Source organism: Heterodontus francisci, chromosome 7 (genome assembly GCF_036365525.1).
Source record: "Heterodontus francisci isolate sHetFra1 chromosome 7, sHetFra1.hap1, whole genome shotgun sequence".
In the NCBI taxonomy this organism is placed as follows: Eukaryota; Metazoa; Chordata; class Chondrichthyes; order Heterodontiformes; family Heterodontidae; genus Heterodontus; species Heterodontus francisci.
In genome coordinates this window covers 12729747-12755242 of record NC_090377.1, presented here as the reverse complement: position 1 = coordinate 12755242, position 25496 = coordinate 12729747, and the positions used below count along the sequence as shown (strand labels likewise).

Genomic DNA, 25496 nt, shown 5'->3' with positions numbered 1-25496 from the left:
GGCGTTATCTCAAATCAAAAAGTGTTTAAGTTGTTAAAGTATTCAGTAGGGTAGTTACAGAGGAACTGGTTCCTCTATTTCCTGGTGGGACGAGTCCAGAACAAGAAGGCATAATCTTAAAATTAGAGCTAAGATGCTCAGGAGTGAAATCAGGAAGTACTTTTTCCACACAAAGTGTGGTGGAAATGTGGAGCTCCTGCCTCCAAAAACAATGCGGAAGCTTGGGGTCAATTGGAAATGTTAAAAGACCGAGATTGATAGATTTGTTAGGTAAGGGTATCAAGGGATATGGAACAATGGGCAAATAAACGAAGTTGAGGTACAGATCAGCCAATTGAATGGCAGAACAGGCTAGAGGGACTGAATGGCCTCCTCCTGTTCCTATAGTCTGAAAGATGTGTACCAAAAAAAAATACAATTTTATGTTGTCATCAATGCAAGAAATGTTGCTTCTCTTCCCCCAAGGACAGTGGAGGCTGGGTCATTGAATATGTTCAAGGCGAAGTTAGACAGGTTTTTGATCCACAAGGGAGTCAAGGCTTGCAGGGGCTGTTATAGTGGAGTTAAGGCCACAGTCAGATCAGCCACGATCTTATTGAATGGACAGCAGGCTCGTGGGGCTGAATGGCCTACTCCTGCTCCTATTTCTTATGATTCTTATGTTTTATGTATACGGTTCTGATTTTCCTCAGTTTGTTACATCACAGTATTATAGGGCAATTTTTTCAAGATACCACTTCATTACTAAAAAGAGAGAAATGTTTGGAACAATCGACCAAGCAAGGAAAGGGGGTAAAACAACTGATGAAAAACCACAGTGGGAGAGTTAGTGTACTAGATGGGTGGGCTTTGATGAACAAAATGGTCTTTCCTCCATGATCACAGGTTAAAATGCAAAGCTTAATAGCATCATAATGTATAGTGTGTCACTGCAATAATATTCACAGTTGTAGAACAGATGCAGAAACACTAACAGAACAGGTCTATAATATCTCAAGCAGTATAATAACTCAGTGGGAATGCCCTGTACTCAGTCAAGACGCCAGCAGCATCTCCCAGCCCTGCATCCTCCAACACAGAAGGACAAGAGCAGCAATGACATGGGAAGACCATCACCTCCATGTTCCCCTCCAAAAAGTACACCCCATCGTGACTTAGAAATATACAATCACCGTTACTTCACTGTCACTGGGTCAATACCCTGGAATTCCCTTCCTAGCACCGATATAGGAGCACTAGCACCATGCAGACTACAACGATTTCAAGAATGCAGCCCACCATCACCACAACTTAGGATAGGCAATAAATGCCAGAACGTTTAACATCCCAAGTACAAATTTAAAAAAAAGTTTACATATATTAAAGCTCAGTCCTTAAAATTTTATAATTGGTATCAACTCAATTAGTGCTTATTTTGGATCATTCATTTTGCTAGCTTCTAGTGATTTGTGCAAGATCCCATTTTTCTCTGCAAATATTAATAGCCAAAAACTGTTGGTACTACAGGGCGTGACAGATAGAAGGCAGGAAGTGCTCAAAGGAAAAATTGGAATTGTGAAAATAGAGTGAAAAAAATTAAAGTTGCACCATGTTGGAATGACAATGTTCTTGTATCGGAGTGCTGAAGCAAACTCAACTATGCACGTTTACACAAGCCCTTCACTTGGATAGAGATACAAACAGTCACTGGGTACATCCAAACTGACTGGTGCTCGTGTTTACAACACTGCAATGGAATGTATCTTGTCGCTTAAGTATTTCCCAATTATTTACAAATTAGATTGAGGTGATAGTCCCTATAGTATGCACTATCAGAGCAAAATACAAATTCTCAGGTATTACATTATAAAAAAAAACAGGGTAAGTATGCTGCGGTGAATTTGCATTTATATAGCCCCTTTCACAACCTCAGGACATCTCAAAGCGCTTCACAGTCAGTTATATACTTTTGGCGTCACTGTTGTAATGTAGGAAACAGGGCAGCCAATTTGTCCACAAATGCTCCCACAACAGCAACGGGATAATGACTAGATAATCTTTTTTTTTTAAATATATAAAAGTTATTTTGATTGATGGATAAATATTGCCCACCACACTAGGGATAACTCTCCTGCTTTTCTTTTGAAATAGTGCCACACAATCTTTTATGTCCACCTGAGAGGGCAGACGGGGCCTCGGTTTAACGTCTCATCCGAAAGATGGCATGTGCAACATTGCAACACTCTCCCAGTACCACACCAGGAGTGCCAGCCTAGATTACATACATAACAGCCACTGCAGTTCAAAGTCATTCAATGTATACAGGCCTGGAATTTCCACTGGACACAAACAAACTGACATGAATTAAAAGGTCGCTTGTTACACATATAACTAAAATAAGCCCAAACCTCTTCAACTTTTGTCTGTTTATCAAACCCTACGTCAGAACAACTCTACACCCACAAGACTGACCACACTCCCAGACTCTCAAATGCGAGAGTTGTCTAATTGCACATGTTGGGAGCAACACTGTGATCAGGTGTAGAAGCAAACAGTAATTTTCCTAGTCTTTTCATTGTAATTTTGAGCCTTGTTTTGTTTCTTTTAATACATTTTTATGGCCTACGTGCAAGTAAGATTGAAATGCATCCCCAAATTGTAGATTCGTAAACATGGTGTGCCTAAATGATGGATAAATGAATTGAAAAATTTAAATTTTAACAAAGAAGAAATAGATGGGTTCAGGTTTCTTGGGCTCTTGTGTTGTCAACCCTCCAGGATTCTCTAAGAATTAGAGATTAATCTCCAGGATACTGCTGAGAGAAGACTCCTAAATTCAATTCTTTGAACAATTTTACATAGAAACATAGAAAATAGGAGCAGGAGCCATTCGGGCCTGCTCCACCATTCAACAGAAGATCATGGCTGATCGTCTAATTCTGTACCCTGTTCCTGCTTTCTCCCCATATTCCTAGATCACTTTGGAATTAATATATCCATCTCCTTCTTGAATATATTTAATGACTTGGCCTCCACTGCCTTTTGCAGTCGAGAATTCACTCAGAGGGTGGTGAACCTGTGAAAGAAATTTCTCCTCATCTTGGTTCTAAATGGCATACCCTGTAACCGGAGACTGTGACCCCCTGGTACTGGATTCCACAGCCATCGGGAACATCCTTCCTACATCTAGCCTGTTTACGAATTATGAAAATACTGGGGGGGTGGGGGTGTGGGGGGCGGTGTGAGGTGCATGGTCTAACTGTTTGAGTTAACAATCATGCAATCAGTTTGGAGAGTCTGTTTGCTTTCCAATGGGCTGTGGGTAGGCGAGCACTGCAAGGATGGATATGTTGGGAAACTGATGGCAAGAGTGCGGGGATGGGCAGTCAGAGACAGGAGATCACGTGATGACATCTCCAGGATAATATACAACCAGAGTAGGCAACCTGATTGTTCGTTGATTTATAGCGATTTTAAGTTTTGGAGTATTCAATGAGATTCGGAGAATATTTGCCATCGGTAAACTGGGTGCACTGCGCATATTTTTGGGTCTAACTTCCGAGTTGCACCCAAGAGGAAACTGCAGCCATCGAGTGCTTAGTGTTTGAGTGATGTGATAAGCTTCCATATAAATATAACCTTTCATTTATTTCATTATATAAAATATATATTTTTGTACTTGGATTGAAATGAGGGGATGTCAGTTAAGTAAGGAACTTTAACAGGGAAGGAGGGAAAGGAAAAACCTTGCATTTATATAGCTCCTTTCACAACCTCAGGACTTCCCAAAGTGCTTTATAGCCAATGAAATACTTTGGAAGTGTCATTACTGTTGTAATGTATGAGTAGCAGCAACCAATGTGATAGTGGCTTGATTTTATTTAAAATCTATATAATTATTAGTTGAGAGATAAATATTGGCCCAGCCCATGAGAACTCCCTTGCTCTTCTTCCATATAGTGGCTGTGGGATCTTTTATACCTGCCTGAAGAGGAAGATGGGGCCACACTTTATCAGAAAGGAAGATTCTTCAACAAGTTGTGAACTTCAGCTTGGATTCTCTACTCAGGTACCTGGAGTGGGATTTAAACCCACAATCTTCTGACAGAGGAGAGAGTGCTACTCACTGAGCCACAGCTGACACGGTTACCAACATTAAGCAAATACAAGACTGAAGCTCACTGCACCAACCCTAACCTTACAGCAACTCTTCCAATGGCTTGTGGTTTACCTGACTGATACCAGCGATTTAGCACCATTTGAGGGCAGTTGAAAACTAGCCCGAGTGGTAACTGTAGAGAGAAGAGACCACACTCATTCTCCATTGGACCCTACAGAATGGAGGAGGATTTCATCCTGGCAGTCTCAACTCGTTTTATTCCAAGCCAAAAAAAAACAAAATGATAATGCAACAAACAGAGGAACAAGAGGAGGCCATTCAGCCCTTCAAACTTGTCCTGAACTGGAACATAGCCAATCTAGATCTTTTAATTCCGGCTACCCACCTTGGTACCTTACCCAACAAAAACCCAGCAATCTCAGTATTAACATTTTCAATGGACCTCCAGCCTCAACAGTTTTTGGGGGAGGGAGTTCCAGGTTTCCGCTACCCTTTGTGTGAAGAAGTGCTTCCTGACATCACCCCTGAATGGCCTGGCTCGAATTTTAGAGGTTATTTCGCCCTTGTTCTGGACTCCCACCCATCAGAGGAAATAGTTTCTCTCCAATGCATAAACTCCTTTAAAACCATCTTAAATATCACCATTAGATCACTCCTTAATCTTCTGGCAGCCAGATCAGTTGCCGGAGGACACAGATATAAAGTGTTTGGCAAAAGAACTAGAGGTGACCGTGAGGATTTTATTTTAAATGCAGTGAGTTGTTGTGATCTGGAATGCGCTGCCTGAAAGGGCGGTGGAAGCAGATTCAATGGGAACTCTTAAAAGAGAATTGAATAAATAATATGAAGGGAAAAAATGTACAGGGCTATGGAGAAAGAGCAGGGGGTGGGTCTACTCTTTCAAAGGGAATTGGATACAAAGTAGGGAGGTTATGCTTCAGTTATACAGGGCATTGGCGAGACCACATCTGGAGTACTGTGTACAGTATTGGTCTTATTTAAGGAGAGATATAAATGCACTGGAAGCAGTTCAGAGAAGGTTTACTAGACTAATGTCTGGAATGGGCGGGTTGTCTGATGAGGAAAGGTCGGACAGGTTAGGCTTGTATCTGCTGGAGTTTAGAAGAGGGAGAGGTGACTTGATTGAAACATATAAGATCCTAAGGGGTCTTGACAGGGTGGATGTGGAAAGGATGTTTCCCCTTGTAAGAGAATCTAGAACTAGGGGTCACTGTTTAAAAATAAGAGGTCACCCATTCAAGACAGAGACATTATTTCTCTGAGAGTTGTGAGTCTTTGGAATTCTCTTCCTCAAAAGGCAGTGGAAGCAGAGTCTTTCAATATTTTTAAGGCAGAGGTAGATAGATTCTTGATAAGCCAGGGGGTGGAAGGTTAATCGAGGTAGGCAGGAACATGGTGTTGAGGTTACAATCAAGATTGTAATGAATGACGAGCAGGCTTGGGGGCGGTGCAAGTGGCCTACTCCTTATACGCAAGTTCATAGCCAGCACAGGCCCTCATGGGCCAAATGGCCTCCCTCAGTGCTGTGTCATTCCATACATAAAACGAGCTCTCCAGATCCCTCCTGGTGTGATGTTGAGCTACTGTAAGCACAGCTGTACTGAGGGGGGTAAAGCCTCCAGGAAGAGAACAGCAGTTGGGCCTTTCAGTTTGCCCTCTGGGTCTCCCTATAGAGGACACAGGGCAGATCCTGAAGAAGTTCAAATAAACAGAGGCTGTCAATGTCGCAGTTACCACGAACATTTGGTTCCTCCCCTGTTATACTGTACATTGCAGTTAACCGCCCCCTGTACCCAATTTTACACAAATTCTACATTTAACATTAAAAACGCCACATTCCCGCCTACATTTAACATCAATATTGCATGGAACCGTGATTAAAACATATAAATAAATTTAGATGCAATAACGGACACTTTAATCACTAGGTCGAGAATGAAAAAGGAGGGAAGGGAGTCCCGTCGGCGTCGTTGCAGCGTAAATGGGGTTGTGACGATTTCCTCTGTTCGTTCGTTACTTCTGGAAAGGATGTCACAGCTTTTCAAAGAGAAACCATTTACCATTCCCGCCTTTGGGTAAAAAAAAAAGGACGGCGTATGATTCCGCCGCTACTAGAGGCTGGAATAGAGGAAATTTCCACCAGAAAATAGACTGCGCCGCAACTTGCGCCCAGAGGAATCCTTGCACCATTGGCAGGGAATCTTGCAACCGATGGAATTACAGCAGAAATGCATCTACGATGAAATGGAGCCTGGTCTGACGGTCTTTCAGTCATCCGGCGCGTTGTCATCTCGGCTGTCATGAAGTGAAACCCAGCCCATAAGAGTTCAGGCTCAAGGTCTTTGCAGTGGCTGTATCTATTTAAAGAGAGTGAGTGTGTGTGTGTTGGTTGCAGGGAGAGTCCGTCTCTGATGATATCTCTCTGGCTTGTGAATCTCCGATGCAAACGATTACCTATTTTGGTAGCTGGCTACTTTTGCGGGGGGACGGGACGCAGAGGGATCAGGTGCGGAGTTGAGAGACCAGCTCCTGTTACAGGGCTGAGATCCCCCCCCATAGTGACCAATACAAATTATTACTGTATCTCCTGGGATAAAGCCCATGATCGGCCCTCCGCGTCTCCTCCGGCCCCAACAGCTGTGCAGGTGTCCCAGGCGAGATGGTGTCAATGTTAATATATAAACAAGCCCGTCTACAAGTCAATTCTATATGTCTACGTGTCAATTTCACTCAGTTCCCCAGCTTGTCAATTCCTTCCCCAGTGTAACACTCTCTCTCTCACACACACTAACATATGCATTCATAAACACGCTGCATTCATTTCCCCTCCACTCGCTACATTCAATATTATTTTTTAAAATTAAAACAAATGGAATTAAGTGAAATCGAAGTCACATTTTTGTACAAATCCGCCAACTTGTCGAAAAGTACGAAGTTCGATTTCCCGCCGCTTCTAACCACAAACTCAGCTCGATTTCTGAACGGAAATATCGACATGGATATTCAGAAGTCAGTATCTGTGCCACATTTTCAACCCTTACCCAAAATTATTTGCAGGAGGTTTTTTTTTTAAATTATCGTCCATTTCAGATTTTTACGAAGTTATTGGTCTGTTCAGGCTGACTTACCATGATCCCGGCGATCTGCTTTTCTCAGTTTCCTCGCGTGTATTTTATTTTTGGGGTTAATTCTCCACGCTGGTCTCACACTTTGAACCGATAAAGGGTCTCTGTGAGCGCTGGGTTATGGACACTGTTCCTCTGTCTGCCTATTTAACCTTCAGAGCCACTCTGGGGGAAAAGGAGGAGCTTGGATTTGTCTCCTGCCGCCCACACGCCCACAGGTATGGATCACTCAATCAGATGTAATCGTGCCCAGCCTTTGACGTGGTGTAGGAGTCATGTGGATTAGGCTCGTGTTTAAATAAGGTATCATAACCAACCAAGATCTCTTCACCAGGTGTGTCCAAATCAATGGGATCCACTCAACAGGTATAAATAAATACAAAATAAGAATACAACAGCATGAAAGCCGAACAAATAGCCAGGATCTGATGCTTTCCACACAAGAGAGGAAATTGCAGACGCTTTAGCGACAATCTCCCAACGCTCACTGGATTCAGAAATAGTCCCTTTTGATTGGATAATTGAAACTGTAACTTTAAAGAAAGGTGATAGAGACACCATGAAATTATAGACATGCTGTCCAATATCTGTTCATAGAGTTATACAGCACAGAAACAGGCCCTTCGGCCCACCATGTCCATGCCAGCCATCAAGCACAATCTATTCTAATCCCATTTTCCAGCACCTGGCCCGTAGCCTTGTATGCTATGGCATTTCAAGTGCTCATCTGAATATTTCTGAAACGGTGTGAGGGTTCCTGCCTCTAACAACCTCTTCAGGCAGTGCGTTCCAGATTCCAACCACCCTCTGGGTGAAAAAGATTTTCCTCAAATCTCCTCTAAACCTCCTGTCCCTTACCTTAAATCTATGCCCCCTGGTTATTGACACCTCCATTAAGGGAAAATGTTTCTTCCTATCTAACCTATCTATGCCCCTCATAATTTTGTATACCTCAATCAGGTCCCCCCTCAACCTTCTCTGCTCAAAGGAAAACAACTGTAGCCTATCCAATCTCTCTTCATAGCTGAAATGCTCCAGCCCAGGCAACATCCTGGTGAATCTCCTCTGCACCCTCTCCAGTGCAATCACATCCTTCCTATAGTGTGGTGCCCAGAACTGTACACAGTACTCCAGCTGTGGCCTAACTAGCATTTTATACAGCTCCATCATAACCTCCCTGCTCTTATATTCTATGCCTCAGCTAATAAAAGCAAGTATCCCATGTGCCTTCCTAACCACCTTATCTACCTGTGCTGCCGCCTTCAGTGATCTATGGACAAGTACACCAAGGTCTCTCTGACCCGCTGTACTTCTGAGGGTCCTACCATCCATTGTATATTCCCTTGCCTTGTTAGTCCTCCCAAAATGCAACACCTCACACTTCTCAGGATTAAATTCCATTTGCCACTGCTCCACCCATCTTCCCAGCCCATCTATATCGTCCTGTAATCTAAGGCTTTCCTCCTTCCTATTGACAACACCACCAATTTTCATGTCATCTGCAAACTTACTGATCATACCTCCTATATTCACGTCTAAATCATTAATGTACAATACAAACAGCAAGGGCCCCAGCACCGATCCCTGTGGTACAACACCAGTCACAGGCTTCCACTCGCAAAAACAACCCTCAACCATCACCCTCTGCCTTCTGCCACTAAGCCAATTTTGCATCCAATTTGCCAAATTGCCCTAGATCTCTTGGGCACTTACCTTCTTAACCAATCTCCCATGTGGGACTTTATCAAAAGCCTTACTGAAGTCCATGTAGACTACATCAACTGCTTTACCCTCATCTACACTCAAGGGTGACCGTGGTGACTGCAACAACTACCGTGGAATCTCCCAGCTCAGCATAGTGAGGAAGGTCTTCACTTGAGTCGTTTTAAACAGACTCCAGAAGCTGGCTGAGCGTGTCTACCCTGAGGCACAGTGTGGCTTTCGAGCAGAGAGATCGACCATTGACATGCTGTTCTCCCTTCACCTGCTACAGGAGAAATGCCGCGAACAACAGATGCCCCTCTACGTTGCTTTCATAGATCTTACCAAAGCCTTTGAACTTGTCAGCAGGCGTGGTCTCTTCAGACTACTAGCAAAGATCAGATGTTCACCAAAGCTACTAAGTATCATCACCTCATTCCATGACAATATGAAAGGCACAATTCAGCATAGCGGCACCTCATCAGACCCCTTTCCTATCCTGATGGCGTGAAACAGGGCTGTGTTCTCGCACCCACACTGTTTGGGATTTTCTTCTCCCTGCTGCTCTCACATGTGTTCAAGTCTTCAGAAGAAGGAATTTTCCTCCACACAAGATCAGATGGCAGGTTATTCAACCTTGCCCATCTTAGAGCGAAGACCAAAGTACGGAAGGTCCTCATCAGGGAACTCCTCTTTGCTGACGATGCTGCATTAACAACCCACACAGAAGAGTATCTGCAAAGACTCATCGACAGGATTGCAGCTGCCTGCAACGAATTTAGCCTAACCATCAGCCTCAAGAAAACGAACATCATGGGACAGGACGTCAGAAATGCTCCATCCATCAATATCGGCAATCACACTCTGGAAGTGGTTCAAGAGTTCATCTACCTCGGCTCGACTATCACCAGTAACCTGTCTCTAGATGCAGAAATCAAAAAGCACATGGGAAGGGCGTCCACTGCTATGTCTAGACTGGCCAAGAGGGTGTGGGAAAATGGCGTACTGACACGGAACACAAAGGTCCGAGTGTTTCAAGCCTGTGTCCTCAGTACCTTGCTCTACGGCAGCGAGGCCTGAACAACATATGTCAGCCAAGAGCGACGTCTCAATTCATTCCATCTTTGTTGCCTCCGGAGAATCCTTGGCATCAGGTGGCAGGACCGTATCTCCAACACAGAAGTCCTCGAGGTGGCCAACATCCCCAGCATATACACCCTACTGAGCCAGCGGCGCTTGAGATGACTTGGCCATGTGAGCCGCATGGAAGATGGCAGGATCCCCAAGGATGCATTGTACAGCAAGCTCGTCACTAGTATCAGACCCACCGGCCGTCCATGTCTCCGCTTTAAAGACATCTGCAAACACAACATGAAGTCCTGTGACATTGACCACAAGTTGTGGGAGTCAGTTGCCAGCGTTCTCCAGAGCTGGCGGACAACCATAAAGGCGGGGCTAAAGAGTGGCGAGTCGAAGAAACTTAGCAGTTGGCAGGAAAAAAGATAGAAGCGCAAGGGGAGAGCCAACTGTGTAACAGCCCCGACAATCAAATTTTATCTGCAGCACCTGTGGAAGAGTCTGTCACTCTAGAATTGGCCTTTATAGCCACTCCAGGCACTGCTTCACAAACCATTGACCACCTCTAGGCAAGGAGGCCAAAGAAGAAGAAGAAGACACACCTAGTCACCTCCTCAAAAAAATCAATCAAATTTGTTAGACATGATCTTCCCCTGACAAAGCCATGCTGACTATTCTTGATTAATCCCTGCCTCTGCAAGTGTAAATTACTCCTGACCCTCAGATGTTTTTCCAATAGTTTCCCTACCACTGATGTTAGACTCTAATTACCTGGTTTATCCCTACTACCCTTCTTGAATAATGGTACCACATTCACTGTCCTCCAGTCCTCTCGTACCTCTCCTGTGGCCAGAGAGGATTTGAAAATTTGTGTCAGAGCTCCTGCAATCTCCTCCCTTGCTTCAAATAGCAGCCTGGGATACATCTCATCTGGGTCTGGGGATTTATCCGCTTTTAAGCCTGCTAAAACCGCCTCCCTTTCAATGCTAATTTGTTCAAGTACTCTGATCTCTACACCTACATCGTCCTTCTCCATAGTGAACACAGATGAAAAGTAATCATTTAAAGCCTCACCTACATCCTCTGACTCCACATTGCCACTTTGGTCCTTAATGGGCCCTATTCTTTCCCTGGTTATCCTCTTGCCATTAATATACTTATAAACTGCCTTGGGATTTTCCTTTGTCTTGCCCACCAGTGTTTTTCATGCCCCCTCTTCGCTCTCCTAATTATGTTTTTAAGTACCTCCCCGCCTACACTTTCTATACTCCTCTAGGGCTACCGCTGTTTTCAGCCCTCTGAATCTGCCATAAGCCTCCTTTTTTTCCCTTAGCCAATCCTCTATATCCCTTGACATCCAGGGTTCCCTGGACTTGTTGGTCCTACCCTTCACCTTTATGGGAACATGTTGGCCCTGAACTCTCATTATTTCCTTTTTGAATGAATCCCACTAGTCTGATGTAGACTTTCCTACAAGTAACTGCTCCGAGTCCACTTTGGCCAGATCCTGTTTTATCGCATTAGAGTCATAAAGCATTTTTCAGGCAATGAAGTACTTTCTTTTTAATTGAAGTCAAGATAATACAGAGTATTTACAGCAGAGACCATTCGACCCAACAGGTCTGTTCTGGTGCTTATACACACATAGAGTCATAGAGTTACACAGCACAGAAACAGGCCCTTCGGCCCATCGTGTCTGTGCCGGCCATCAAGCACCTAACTATTCTAATCCCATTTTCCAGCACTTGGCCCGTAGCCTTGTATGCTATGGTATTTCAAATGCTCATCTAAATACTTCTTTACTTAAATAACTCTATACTTATTGAAATCAACCTTCCCCCATTTCAGTACCTTTATTTCTGGTCCATCTTTATCCTTTTCCATAACCACCTTAAATCTTACAGAGTTTTGGTCACTATTCCCAAAATGCTCCCCCACTGACACTTCTACCACTTGTCCGGCTTCATTCCCTAAGATTAGGTCCAGTACCGCCCCTTCTCTTGTAGGACTTTCTACATGCTGGCTCAAAAAGCTCTCCTGGATGCCCTTTAAGAATTCCGCCCCCTTTAAGCCTTCTGCACGAAGACTATCCCAGTTAATATTGGGGAAGTTGAAATCCCCTACTATTATTTTTACATCTGTCTGAGATTTGCCTGCATATCTGCTCCTCTATCTCTGCCTGACTATTTGGAGGCCTGTAGTACACTCCCAGCAAAGTGATTGCCCCCTTTTTGCTTTAAGTTCTACCCATATGGCTTCATTTGAGGGGAAGTTGATGGCAAGTTATTGGAATCTATAATTCAGAGTGGCTGAACATCTTGAGAAATTTAAGCTGATTAGAGAGAACCAACATGGTTTTGTAAAGAGTAGGTTATGTGTAACAAAACTAATTGAACTTTTTGAGAAAATATCTAAAGTAGTAGATAGGGGCATATCTATAGATGTAGGTTATAAGGACTTCCAGGAGGCATTCGATAAGTTTCCACAGAAGAGACTGTTAGCTAAAATTAAAGCTCTTTTTTAAAAATTCATTCATGGGATGTGGGCGACGCTGGCCAGGCCAGCATTTATTGCCCATCCCTAATTGCCCTTGAGAAGGTGGTGGTGAGCTGCCTTCTTGAACCGCTGCAGTCCATGTGGGGTAGGTATACCCACAGTGCTGTCAGGAAGGGAGTTCCAGGATTTTGACCCAGCGACAGTGAAGGAACGGCGATATAGTTCCAAGTCAGGATGGTGTGTGACTTGGAGGGGAACTTGCAGGTGGTGGTGTTCCCATGCATTTGCTGGCCTTGTCCTACTAGTTGGTAGAGGTCGCGGGTTTGGATGTTTAAGGAGCCTTGGTGCATTACTGCAGTGCATCTTGTAGATGGTACACACTTCTGCCAGTGTGCGTCAGTGGTGGAGGGAGTGAATGTTTGTAGATGGGGTGCTAATCAAGCGGGCTGCTTTGTCCTGGATGGTGTCGAGCTTCTTGAGTGTTGTTGGAGCTGCACCCATCCAGGCAAGTGGAGAGTATTCCATCACACTCCTGACTTGTGCCTTGGAGATGGTGGACAAGCTTTGGGGAGTCAGGAGGTGAGTTACTCGCCTCAGGATTCCTAGCCTCTGACCTGCTCTTGTAGCCACGGTATTTATATGACTACTCCAGTTCAGTTTCTGGTCAATGGTAACCCCTAGGATGTTGATATTGGGGCATTCAGCGATGGTAATGCTGTTGAATGTCAAGGGGAGATGATTAGATTCTCTCTTGTTGGAGATGGTCATTGCCTGGCATTTGTGTGGCGCGAATGTTACTTATCAGCCCAAGCCTGGATATTATCCAAGTCTTGCTGCATTTCTACACGGACTGCTTCAGTATCTGAGGAGTCATGAACGGTGCTGAATATTGTGCTATCATCCGTGAACATCCCCACTTCTGACCTTATGATTGAAGGAAGGTCATTGATGAAGCAGCTGAAGATGGTTGGGCCTAGGACACTACCCTAAGGAACTCCTGCAGTGATGTCCTGGGGTTCAGATGATTGACCTCCAACAGCCACAACCATCTTCCTTTGTGCTGGGTATGACTCCAGCCAGCGGAGAGTTTTCCCCCTGATTCCCATTGACCTCAGTTTTGCTAGGGCTCCTTGATGCCATACACGGTCAAATGCTGCCTTGATGTCAAGGGCAGTCACTCTCACCTCACCTCTTGAGTTTAGCCCTTTTGTCCATGTTTGAACCAAGGCTGTAATGAGGTCAGGAACTGAGTGGCCCTGGCGGAACCCAAACTGAGCGTCACTGAGCAGGTTATTGCTAAGCAAGTGCTGCTTGATGGCACTGTTGATGACGCCTTCCATCACTTTACTGATGATTGAGAGTAGGCTGATGGGCCAGTAATTGGCCGGGTTGGACTTGTCCTGCTTTTTGTGTACAGGACATACTTGGGCAATTTTCCACATTGCAGGGTAGATGCCTGTGTTGTAGCTGTACTGGAACAGCTAGGCTAGGGGCACGGCAAGTTCTGGAGCACAGGTCTTCAGTACTATTGCCGGAATATTGTATGGGCCCATAGCTTTTGCAGTATCCAGTGCCTTCAGTCGTTTCTTGATATCACGTGGAGTGAATCGAATTGGCTGAAGTCTGGCATCTGTGATGCTGGGGACTTCAGGAGGAGGCCAAGATGGATCATCAACTCGGCACTTCTGGCTAAAGATTGTTGCAAAGGCTTCAGCCTTATCTTTCGCACTGATGTGCTGGGCTCCTCCATCATTGAGGATGGGGATATTTGTGGAGCCACCTCCTCCAGTTAGTTGTTTAATTTTCCACCAGCATTCATGACTGGATGTGGCAGGATTGCAGAGCTTAGATATGATCCGTTGGTTATGGGATCGCTTAGCTCTGTCTATCGCATGCTGCTTATGCAGTTTGGCATGCAGATAGTCCTGTGTTGTAGCTTCACCAGGTTGACACCTCATTTTGAGGTATGCCTGGTGCTGCTCCTGGCATGCCCTCCTGCACTCTTCATTGAACCAGGGTTGGTCTCCTGGCTTGATGGTAATGGTAGAGTGGGGGATATGCCGGGCCATGAGGTTACAGATTGTGGTTGAGTACAATTCTGCTGCTGATGATGGTCCACAGCGCCTCATGGAGGCCCAGTTTTGCATTGCTAGATCTGTTTGAAATCTATCCCATTTAGCACGGTGATAGTGCCACACAACACGATGGAGGGTATCCTCAATGTGAAGGCGGCACTTCATCTCCACAAGGACTGTGCGGTGGTCACTCCTACCAATACAGTCATGGACAGAAGCATCTGCAGCAGGCAGATTGGTGAGGACGAGGTCAAGTATGTTTTTCCCTCGTGTTGGTTCCCCCACCACCTGCCGCAGACCCAGTCTAGCAGCTATGTTCTTTAGTACTCGGCCAGCTCGGTCAGTAGTGGTGCTACCGAGCCACTCTTGGTGATGGACATTGAAGTCCCCCACCCAGAGTACATTTTTTGCCCTTGCCAAGGGTAGTAGTAGAGAGTAGGGACAATAAGAATCTTATTGAGTTGCAAGAAAGTGACTAGTCATGTCCCACAAGGATCTGTGTTGAGGGTCTCAACTATTCACCATACTTATTAATGTCTCAGATAACACAATGGAGAGCCAGATTTTCTGATGACACTTCAGTTTGCTGGTATAGTAAGTAGTGTAAATAGGAGCAACAATTTACAAAGAAACAGTGATAGAATCATATGATATAGTGCAGAAGAAGGCCATTCAGCTCATCAAATCTGTGCTAGCTGTTTGGAGCTATCCAATTAATCCATCTCTTCTGCTCTTTCCCTAGCCCTGTACTTTTTTTTCCTTCAAGTATTTATCCAATCCCCTTTTGAAAGTTACTATTGAATCTGCTTCCACCGCCCTTTCAGGCAGCGCATTCCAGATCACAACAACTCACTGTATTAAAAAAAAAATCCTTATCTCCCCCTCTGGTTCTTTCAGCTGCTGTGTGATTGTCTTTAAGAGTAATGTTCCTTTAAGATCTTGGTATGGTCACGAGCTGAGTACCAGGATGCACTCATGATTTAAAGATCACTTTAAATCTGTGTCCTCCGGTGACCAACTCTCCTGCTACTGGAAACCGTTTCTTCTTCATTTCTGCATCAAAACCATTCATGATTATGAACACCTGTATCAAATCTTCTCTGCTCTAAGGAGAACAATCCCAGCTTCTCCAGTCTCTCCACATTAACTGAACTCCCTCATCCCTGGTACCATTCTAGTAAATCTCCTCTGCATCCTCTCCAAGGCCTTGACATCCTTCTTAAAGTGTGATATCCAGAATTGGAGACAATACTCAGCTGGGGCCTAACAAGGCCAATGATTTATAAAGGTTCAGCACAACATCCTTGATTTGTACTCTATTCCTCTATTAATAAAGCCAAGGATCTCGTGTTTTTTTTTAACAGCCTTCTCGACTTGTCCTGCCATCTTCAAAGATTTGTGTACATTCATCCCCGCTCTCACTGTTCCTGATCGAGGTGTACAAGATTATGAGGGGCATGGACAGGGTGGATCGGGAGCAGCTGTTCCCCTTAGTTGAAGGGTCAGTTACGAGGGGTCACAAGTTTAAGGTGAGGGGCGGGAGGTTTAAGGGGGATTTGAGGAAGAACCTTTTTACCCAGAGGGTGTTGACGGTCTGGAATGCCCTGCCTGGGAGGGTGGTAGAGGCGGGTTGCCTCACACCCTTTAAAAAGTACCTGGATGAGCACTTGGCACGTCATAACATTCAAGGCTATGGGCCAAGTGCTGGCTAATGGGATTAGGTAGACAGGTCGGGTGTATTTAATGCATTGGTGCAGACTCGATGGGCCGAAGGGCCTCTTCTGCACTGTATTATTCTGTGATTCTGTTCCTGCACCCTCTTTAAAATTGGACCATTTAGTTTATATTGCCTCTCCTCAATCTTCCTACCAAAATATATCACTTCACTCCTCTCTGCTCTAAATTTCATCTGCCATGTGTCTGCCAATTTTACCAGTCTATCAACACCCTCCTGAAGTCTGTTACTAACTGTCTCATTGTTACTACATTTCCAAATTTTGGTATCATCTGCAAACTTTGAAATCATTCTCTGTAAACTCAAGTCCAGGTCATTAATATAGATTTTAAAAAGCAGTAATTCGAATACCAACATGTGGGGATCACCACTGTACACCTTCCCCCCAGCATGATAAACAACCATTCACCACTACTCTGCCTCCTTGTTAGTTTTGTATCCATACTGCCACTGCCCTTTAATCTCCTCTGCTTTAATTTTGTTAACAAGTCTATTATGTGGTACTTTGTCAAATGCCTTTTTGAAAGTGCCTTTACACATTAACTACAGTACCCTCATTAACCCTCTCCATTACTTCTTCAAATAACTTGATCAAGTTAGTCAAACACTATTTGCCTTTAACAAATCATGCTGACTTTCATTTATTAGCCTTTACTTTATTAAGATAGATTAAGTAAGTGGGCATAAGTTTTCAACACAGGTAAGCATTTTATATTTATTGGTTGACATCCTTCCATCTACGAAAGATGAACTTACAGCTCCCAGGAAAAGAAGCTCAATAATTTCCATCTTCGCTGCTTGCGGTGCATTATGGGTATATCCTGGCAGGACAAAATCACAAATGTGGCAGTCCTCTCTAAGGCAGAGCTCCCAAGTGTGTTGGTACTAATCAAACAGAGGCGGCTTTAGTGGATCGGAGACGTCTGCAGGATGGAGGATGGTCGCAAACCCAAAGACCTTCTGTATGGTGAGGCGGCCAGGGCCAGACGACCAGTGGGGTGCCCAAAGCTCCGCTTCAAGGATGTTTGCAAGCAGGACATGAAGGCCCTGGTCTTCCAGCGCAAAGAGTTGTCCACCACCGAATGTTGCAGACTGGCACATTCCAAGGTCCAGGACTACGTGCTGAGGGACGCACTAAAGCTTGGGGCAGCCGCAGCAAAGGCTCAATGGGGAAAGACCACAGTGTAAGGTCCCCCCACCAAGCTGAACTGAGGGACTGGATCCATGGGAAACCCCTCGAACTGTATCGGGAAAATTTTCATTTGCTGTACATGTAAAAATGTAATTGGCATGACAAATGTGAAATGGAAGGCTTGTGAAGCAATTCATGATTGTATTGAAGGAAACTGATCTCCCTTGCAATGTTTGTATTTTTTTGGTGCTGTGTGAAACTGTTTGGCAATGTATTTTTTACAGATTTTATGATGGAAATTTTTTTTTAAATCAACTATTGCACCAGGGAGTCACGAGCTGGTGAAAGAGGGAAATGGTGATGCATTCGGTGGACTGCTGTGAACTACCACGATGACCAGTTGCTACAGCAGCTTGGCAACAGGCACCAACGTCAAAAACAACAACTCACAGCGTCACTTTGCAGCTTCACGTGTGGCACTTGTGGCAGAACCTGCCTCTCAAGGAATGGCCTTCACAGCCATCATCAAAGGCGCACCAAGAGAAGAAACATAATGTATATATTTTCCTCCACACAAGATCAGGGGGCAGGTTGTTCAACCTTGCCCGTCTAAGAGCGAAGTCCAAAGTACGGAAAGTCCTCATCAGGGAACTCCTCTTTGCTGACGATGCTGCTTTAACATCTCACACTGAAGAGTGCCTGCAGAGTCTCATCGACAGGTTTGCGGCTGCCTGCAATGAATTTGGCCTAACCATCAGCCTCAAGAAAATGAACATCATGGGGCAGGACGTCAGAAATGCTCCATCCATCAATATTGGCGACCACGCTCTGGAAGTGGTTCAAGAGTTCACCTACCTAGGCTCAACTATCACCAGTAACCTGTCTCTAGATGCAGAAATCAACAAGCGCATGGGAAAGGCTTCCACTGCTATGTCCAGACTGGCCAAGAGAGTGTGGGAAAATGGCGCACTGACACGGAACACAAAAGTCCAAGTGTATCAAGCCTGTGTCCTCAGTACCTTGCTCTACGGCAGCGAGGCCTGGACAATGTATGTCAGCCAAGAGCGACATCTCAATTCATTCCATCTTCGCTGCCTCCGGAGAATCCTTGGCACCAGGTGGCAGGACCGTATGTCCAACACAGAAGTCCTCGAGGCGGTCAACATCCCCAGCTTATACACACTACTGAGTCAGCGGCGCTTGAGATGGCTTGGCCATGTGAGCCGCATGGAAGAAGGCAGGATCCCCAAAGACACATTGTACAGCGAGCTCGCCACTGGTATCAGACCCACCGCCCGTCCATGTCTCCGCTTTCAAGACGTCTGAAAACACGACATGAAATCCTGTGACATTGATCAGAAGTCGTGGGAGTCAGTTGCCAGCGTTCGCCAGAGCTGGCGGGCAGCCATAAAGACGGGGTTAAAGTGTAGCGAGTCGAAGAGACTTAGTAGTTGGCAGGAAAAAAGACAGAGGCGCAAGGGGAGAGCCAACTGTGTAACAGCCCCAACAAACAAATTTCTCTGCAGCACCTGTGGAAGAGTCTGTCACTCTAGAATTGGCCTTTATAGCCACTCCAGGCGCTGCTTCACACACCACTGACCACCTCCAGGCGCTTACCCATTGTCTCTCGAGATAAGGAGGCCAAAGAAGAAGAAGAATTTAAAACATATATATATTTGGGTCATGTATCTTTTAAATATGAAAAACTAGGGAAATTGGAGGTCCAAAGAGATTTAGGGGTCCATGTACACCTATCACTAAAATGCAGAGGTCAGGTGAGAATAGTGATCAAAAAGGCCAATGGAATGCTAGACTTTACAACTGCAAGGCTAGAATACAAAGGGGCAGAGGTTTCTACAGATATACAAAGCCCTAGTTAGACCACACCTGGGGTAATGTGAGCAGTTCTGGGCACCGCACCTTAGAAAGGATATATTGGTGTTGAAAGGAGTGCAGATTCATCAGAATGTTCCAGGGCTCCAAGGGTTAAATTATTTGGAATATAGAAGGCTAAGGTGTGAATGGACTGAGGTTTTTTAGGATTTTGAAAGGAACTTTATCCGCTGGCTGGGGAGTCTAGGACAACAGGACTGTTACGACCGGGTGAGAAAGAGGTCTAGGGTTCCCTTTCAGCCTTCACCTGGTCTTTTTGTAACAGGATTTAATTTTAAACACAAAATGTTTTGAGCTCTCCCTTGGTGAATCCTTGTTCACCGCTTTCCAATTATAAGGTAAAGAAACAGGTTTTCTTAGGTTTAAAGAAGAAATGTGAAATTTTATTAAATTTTAAACTTAAACTCTAATTTGGTTAACGCCTACGGATACATGACATGCCCACGCTAGCATGCATACGCGATACACACATGCAAATAGAGACAGAAAAGAGCAGAAGAAAAATTAAAGTGGAAAGGATTGAGGCAATATCTGAAGAGTTGTGGTTACGGTTCTTCAAGCTCACTGTAGAGTCCTTGATTGTAGGTAGATCTTGCATTTCATTGGGGCCCAGTATTCTTCTTAAACCTTGTTCACTGTAGGAGACTTTTCTCTCTTGGGGTTCATGTGTCTTCAGTGGGTTTTTGGAGTTCCGTGAGAAAGAGATGGGAGCAGGCAGGAGAGGCTGTGGCGGGCCAGCCAGGAGAGATCTTTTCAATCCATGAGCAAAAAGCTTTTTGCCAGTTCAAACACTGTCTCTACAATTTAAAACTCCCCAAGTTGGCAAGCAGGGGAGTCACGTGACCGACTGGTATAACCACTTCTGGCTTTGTGTATTGTGTAGGTCAGGGAATGGTCCTTGTCTACAAACACTGTCTGTTAATATGCAAAAATGTCTTTCCAGCCAGGGGCCTGGCAACCCCTTGTAACAGGCCTTCTCTTCTTCCCAGCAACAATTTGAAATTTAATGTTTATGTTGAGAAATTAATGTGCCTCATTCTTGGCCAGTGATGGCCTGCGTAACAGGAACATAACCTTAAAATCAGAGTCATTTAGGAGACAAATTAGGAAACACTTCTTCACACACAGGGTGCTAGAATTGTGGAACTGTCTCCCACAAAAGGCGGTTAACATTACCTTGGATAATAATTTTATATCTAAGATCAATAGATTTTTGCTAGCCAAGGGTATTAAGGATATGGAGCCAAGGTACATGGAGCTCGATCACAGATCAACAATGAACTCATTGAACGCAGAACAGGCTCAAGGGGCTGAAGGGCCTCCGCCTGTTCCTGTGTTCCTATATATGCCTAATTCCTTCTTGAAACCCAATAAGGTTTCCTTCTCCACTACCCGTGCTGGTAATGTTTCACATACTTAACACCCTAATAGCAAAAAATGCTACTCCTGCATTTCCAATTATCTTTTGTTTCACTTAACTTGTAAAAATGATCCCATTGTCCTTTTGGTTATTAGAAATACACCATGGGAATACTATGGATAGGTGGGGCTCAATGGGCTGAATGTCTTATCCTGTCTGAAATTGTTACTATACCATTATTTGGTCCTTTGTAAAATTACAAAGGGATTTGTTTATTTTTTTTGTACACTTTTATGGGATGTAAGTGGCAAAGCCAGCATTTGTTGCCCTTGACTTGAGGGCAGTTAAGAGTCAACCACATTGCTGTGGGTCTGGAGTCACGTGTCGGCCAGACCAGGTAAGGATGGCAGATTTCCTTCCCAAAAGGACATTAGTGAACCAGATGGATTTTTACAACAATCAATGATAGTTTCATGGTACCATTACCGAGACAAGCTTTCACGTCCAGAGTTTTTTTAAAATCATGAATTATTTGAATTAATTGAATTTAAATTCCATCAGCTGCCATGGAGGGATTTTAACCCCTGCCCCCAGGGGCTTAGCCTGGGCCTCTGGATTATTATCTCAGTGACATTACCACTACGCCACCATCTCCCCAGTATGGGGATGATATGTGACCAGCAACGTAGAAACACACGGGTCATCTTAACGCCCAAATTTTTAAAGGAGAATGAAGAGACGTTATCAGGGAGACTAAATCCGTGGCTCATGATTCTTTTTTACTGAGCACAGGCAGAAGCTGAGAAGCTCATGCTACATTCAGAATTATTTTTATTTATTCATTTTCGGGATGTGGGTGTCACCGGCAAAGCTGACATTTGTTGCCCATCCTTGATTACCCTGAACTGAGTGACTTGCTAGGCCACTTCAGAGGGCAATTAAGAGTCAACTACATTGGTGTAGGACTAGTCACATATAGACTGGTGGGTTTCCTTCCCTAAAGGGACATTAGTGAACCATTTGGGTTTTTAAACAACAATGGTTTCATAGTCACTTATACCAATACTGGCCTATTAATTTCCATTCAAATTCTCAAACTGCCATGGTGGGAACTGAACTCACCTTTTCTGGATTATTAATGGAGGTTTCTGGATTGCTTGTCCTGGACATAATCACTACACTACCGTACCCCTACTTCCAAAAAGGGGAGGCTTGCATTTACATGGCACCTTTCACAACCACAGGACATCCCAAAGCGCTTTCCAGACAACGAAGCATTTTGGAAGTGTATTCACTGTTGTAATGCCGAAAACACAGCAACCAATTTGCACACAGTAAGCTCCCACAAACAACAATGTGATATTGACCAGATAATTTGCTGATGTTGATTCAGCAATAAATATTGGAAATAGCACTGTGGGATCTTTTACATCTATCTGAAAGGGCAGATAGGTCCTCAATTTAAGGTCACATTGGAAAGAGGGTACCTCCAACAGTGCAGCACTCCCTCAGTACTGCATGGGAGTGTCAGCCTCGTCTTTTTCACTCAGGTCTTTGGCGTGGGACTTGAACCCACAAGCTCAGAGGTAGAAGTACTAGCCATTGAGCCACAGACTGGGCACTTGCAGCAATGTCTTGACAAGTCTGGACTGATTAGAGCAGCAGAGTTGCCAGCAAAATGGTCAGCTGGTGCTTGACTCTTGGATATACTCCTTTAGGCTTGGCTATGAAGCAAGCAGCTCTATGAGAGGAAGGGTAAGAGTGTGAGACGGCTAATCAACAGCGATGTCGCGAGGCTGGTGGTCAATGCTGGAACTAATTCCAGATGCCTTCCGAGGCTGGCTACAGCTACACCATCTCTTAAAGGGCCAGGCCACGTCAGCTGATGGACCACCTTGTCCCATGTTTTCATATTTTCTTCTTAAAAAAGAAAGACTTGCATTTCCAAAGCGCCTTTCATGACCCCAGGACTTTCCAAAGCGCTTTACAGCCAATGAAGTACTTTTGAAGTCTAGTCACTGTTGTAATGTAGGAAAATACCATCTATTGCCATCCGATGCTGGGCTGCTACTCAGTTGGAGTACATTCCTCTAAGGCACAAAAACCCAACAAGAAAGACGAATCAACCGTGGCTAACAAAAGAAATTAAAGGTTGTATTAGATCAAAAGAAGTGGCTTATAAGGTTACCAGAAAAAGTGGTAAACCCAAAGATTGGGAGCAATTTAAAATCCAGTAAAGGATAACCAAGAAACTGATAAAGGGAAAAGAGAATATGAATGCAAGCTAGCGAGAAACATAAAAGTGTACTCTAAAAGCTTCTTTAGGTATGTGAAAAGGAAAAGATTAGCAAAGACAAATGTGGGTCCATTACAGGCAGAGACAGGAGAATTTATAATGGTAATAAGGAAATGGCTGAGAAACTTTGTGTCTGTCTTAACGGAGGAAGAGACAGAAAATCTCCCATAAATACTCGGGAACCAAGGGACTTGTGAAACTGAGGAACTGAGAGAAATTAGTGTTGATAAGGAGGTAGTAGTCTAAAATTAACTGGATTGAAAGTTGATAAATCCCCTGGGCCAGATGAGCTACATCCCAAGTGTTGAAGGAGGTGGCTGTAGAGATAGTGGATGCATTGGTTGTTATCTTTCAAAATTCTATAGATTCTGGAAGGGTTCCTGCAGAATGGAAAGTAGCAAATGCAACCCCACTATTTAAGAAAGGAGGGACAGAAAAAATAGGGAACGACAGACCTGTTAGTTTGACGTCAGTAGTAGGGAAAATGTTCAAATCTATTATAAAGGATTTGATAACAAGACACTTAGAAAATAATGATATAATAATAATGATTAGGCAGAGTCAACATGGATTTATGAAAAGGAAATCATGTTTGATAAACCTGTTGGAGTTTTTTGAGGATGTTACTTGTAGCATAGATAAAGGAGAACCAGTGGTTGTGGTGTATTTGGATTTTCAGAAGGCTTTTGATAAGGTCCCACACAGGAGGTTAGTAAACAAAATTAGAGCACAAGGGATTGGGAGTAATTTTTTTTACATTCGTTCATGGAACCAAGGCTGTAATGAGGTCAGGAGCTGAGTGGCCTTGGCGGAACCCAAACTGAATGTTACTGAGCAGGTTATTGCTAAGCAAGTACTGCTTGATGGCACTGTCGACGACACCTTCCATCACTTTACTGATAATTGAGAGTAGACTGATGGGGCGGTAAATGCTTTTTGTGTACAGGACATACCTGGGCAATTTTCTACATTGCCAGGTAGATGCCAATGTTGTAGCTATACTGGAAAAGCTTGGCTAGGGGAGGGGCAATTTCTGGAGCACAGGTCTTCATACTTTTGCTGGAATGTTGTCAGGGCCCATAGCCTTTGCAGTATCCAGTACCTTCAGTCATTTCTTCATATCACGCAAAGTGAATCGAATTGGCTGAAGTCTGGCATCTGTGATGCTGGAGACTTCAGGAGGCCGAGATGGATCATCAACTTGGCACTTCTGGCTGAAGATTGTTGCAAATGCTTCAGCCTTATCTTTTCCACTGATGTGCTGGGCTCCCCCATCATTGAGGATGGGGATATTTGTGGAGCCATCTACTCCAGTTAGTTGCTTAATTGTCCACCACCATTCACGACTGCATATGGCAGGACTGCAGAGCTAAGATCTGATCCGTTGGCTATGGGATCGCTTAGCTCTGCCTATCGCATGCTGCTAACATTGTTTGGCATGCAAGTAGTCCTAGGTTGTAGCTTCATCAGGTTGACACCTCATTTTGAGGTATGCCTGGTGCTGCTCCTGACATGCCCTTCTCCAGTCTTCAATGAACCAGGATTGGTCCCCCGGCTTGATGGTAATGGTAGAGTGGGGGATATGCCGGGCCATGAGGTTATAGATTGTGGTTGAGTACAATTCTGCTGTTGATGATGACCCACAGCGCCTCATGAATGCCCAGTTTTGCATTGCTAGATCTGTTTGAAATCTATCCTATTTAGCACAGTGGTAGTGCCACACAACACAATGGTAATATGTTGGTATGGATTGAGAATTGGTTAACAGACAGAAACAGAGGGTAGGAATAAATGGGTCATTCTCAGGATGGCAGGCTGTTACTAGTGCGGTAGGATCAGTGCATGGGCCACAGCTGTTCACAATCTATGTAAATGATTTTTATTTTCCACTTTGTTAGAAAAAACAGAAAGACAGAGTATTTCTTATATGGTGAGAGGTTGGGAAGTGTTAATGTCCAAAGGGACCTGGGTGTCCTTGTTCATGAGTCATTAAAAGCTAACATGCAGGTACAACAGCAATTACAAAGGCAAATAGTATGTTGGGCTTCATCGTAAGGGGTTTTGAGTACAGGAGTAAAGAGGTCTTGTTGCAATTGTACAGAGTGTTGGTGAGACTGCACCTGGAGTATTGTGTACAGTTTTGGTCTCCTCATCTAAGGAAGGATATCCTTGCCATAGAGGGAGTGCAGTGGAGGTTCACCAGACTAATCCCTGGGATGGCAAGATTGTCTTGTGAGGAGAGATTGAGAAAATTGGGCCTGTATTCTCTAGAGTTTTGAAAAATGAGAGGTGATATTTTAGGGCACGACAGGGTGGACGTTTCCCCGGGCTGCTGAGTCTAGAACTGGGGACATAGTCTCAGAATAAGGGGCAGGCCATTTAAGACTGAGATGAGGAGGAATTTCTTCACTCAGAGGGTGGTGAATCTTTGGAATTCTCTACCTCAGTGGGCTGTGGAAGCTCAATCATTGAGCATGTTCAGGATA

At 44.3% G+C, this 25496-nt stretch overlaps 1 protein-coding gene across 1 annotated transcript in view; it reads right to left on the bottom strand.

Moving 5' to 3' along the window:
- LOC137371854 (tubulin alpha chain) overlaps positions 1 to 7453 on the bottom strand; it is a 28155-nt gene extending 20702 nt beyond the window's left edge. Inside the window, exon 1 of the mRNA XM_068034805.1 lies at positions 7249 to 7453. Coding sequence (XP_067890906.1) covers positions 7249 to 7251 — 3 coding nt within the window. The 5' untranslated portion in view covers positions 7252 to 7453. The remainder of the gene's footprint in view (positions 1 to 7248) is intronic.
- Between the last annotated feature and the right edge of the window lie 18043 nt (positions 7454 to 25496).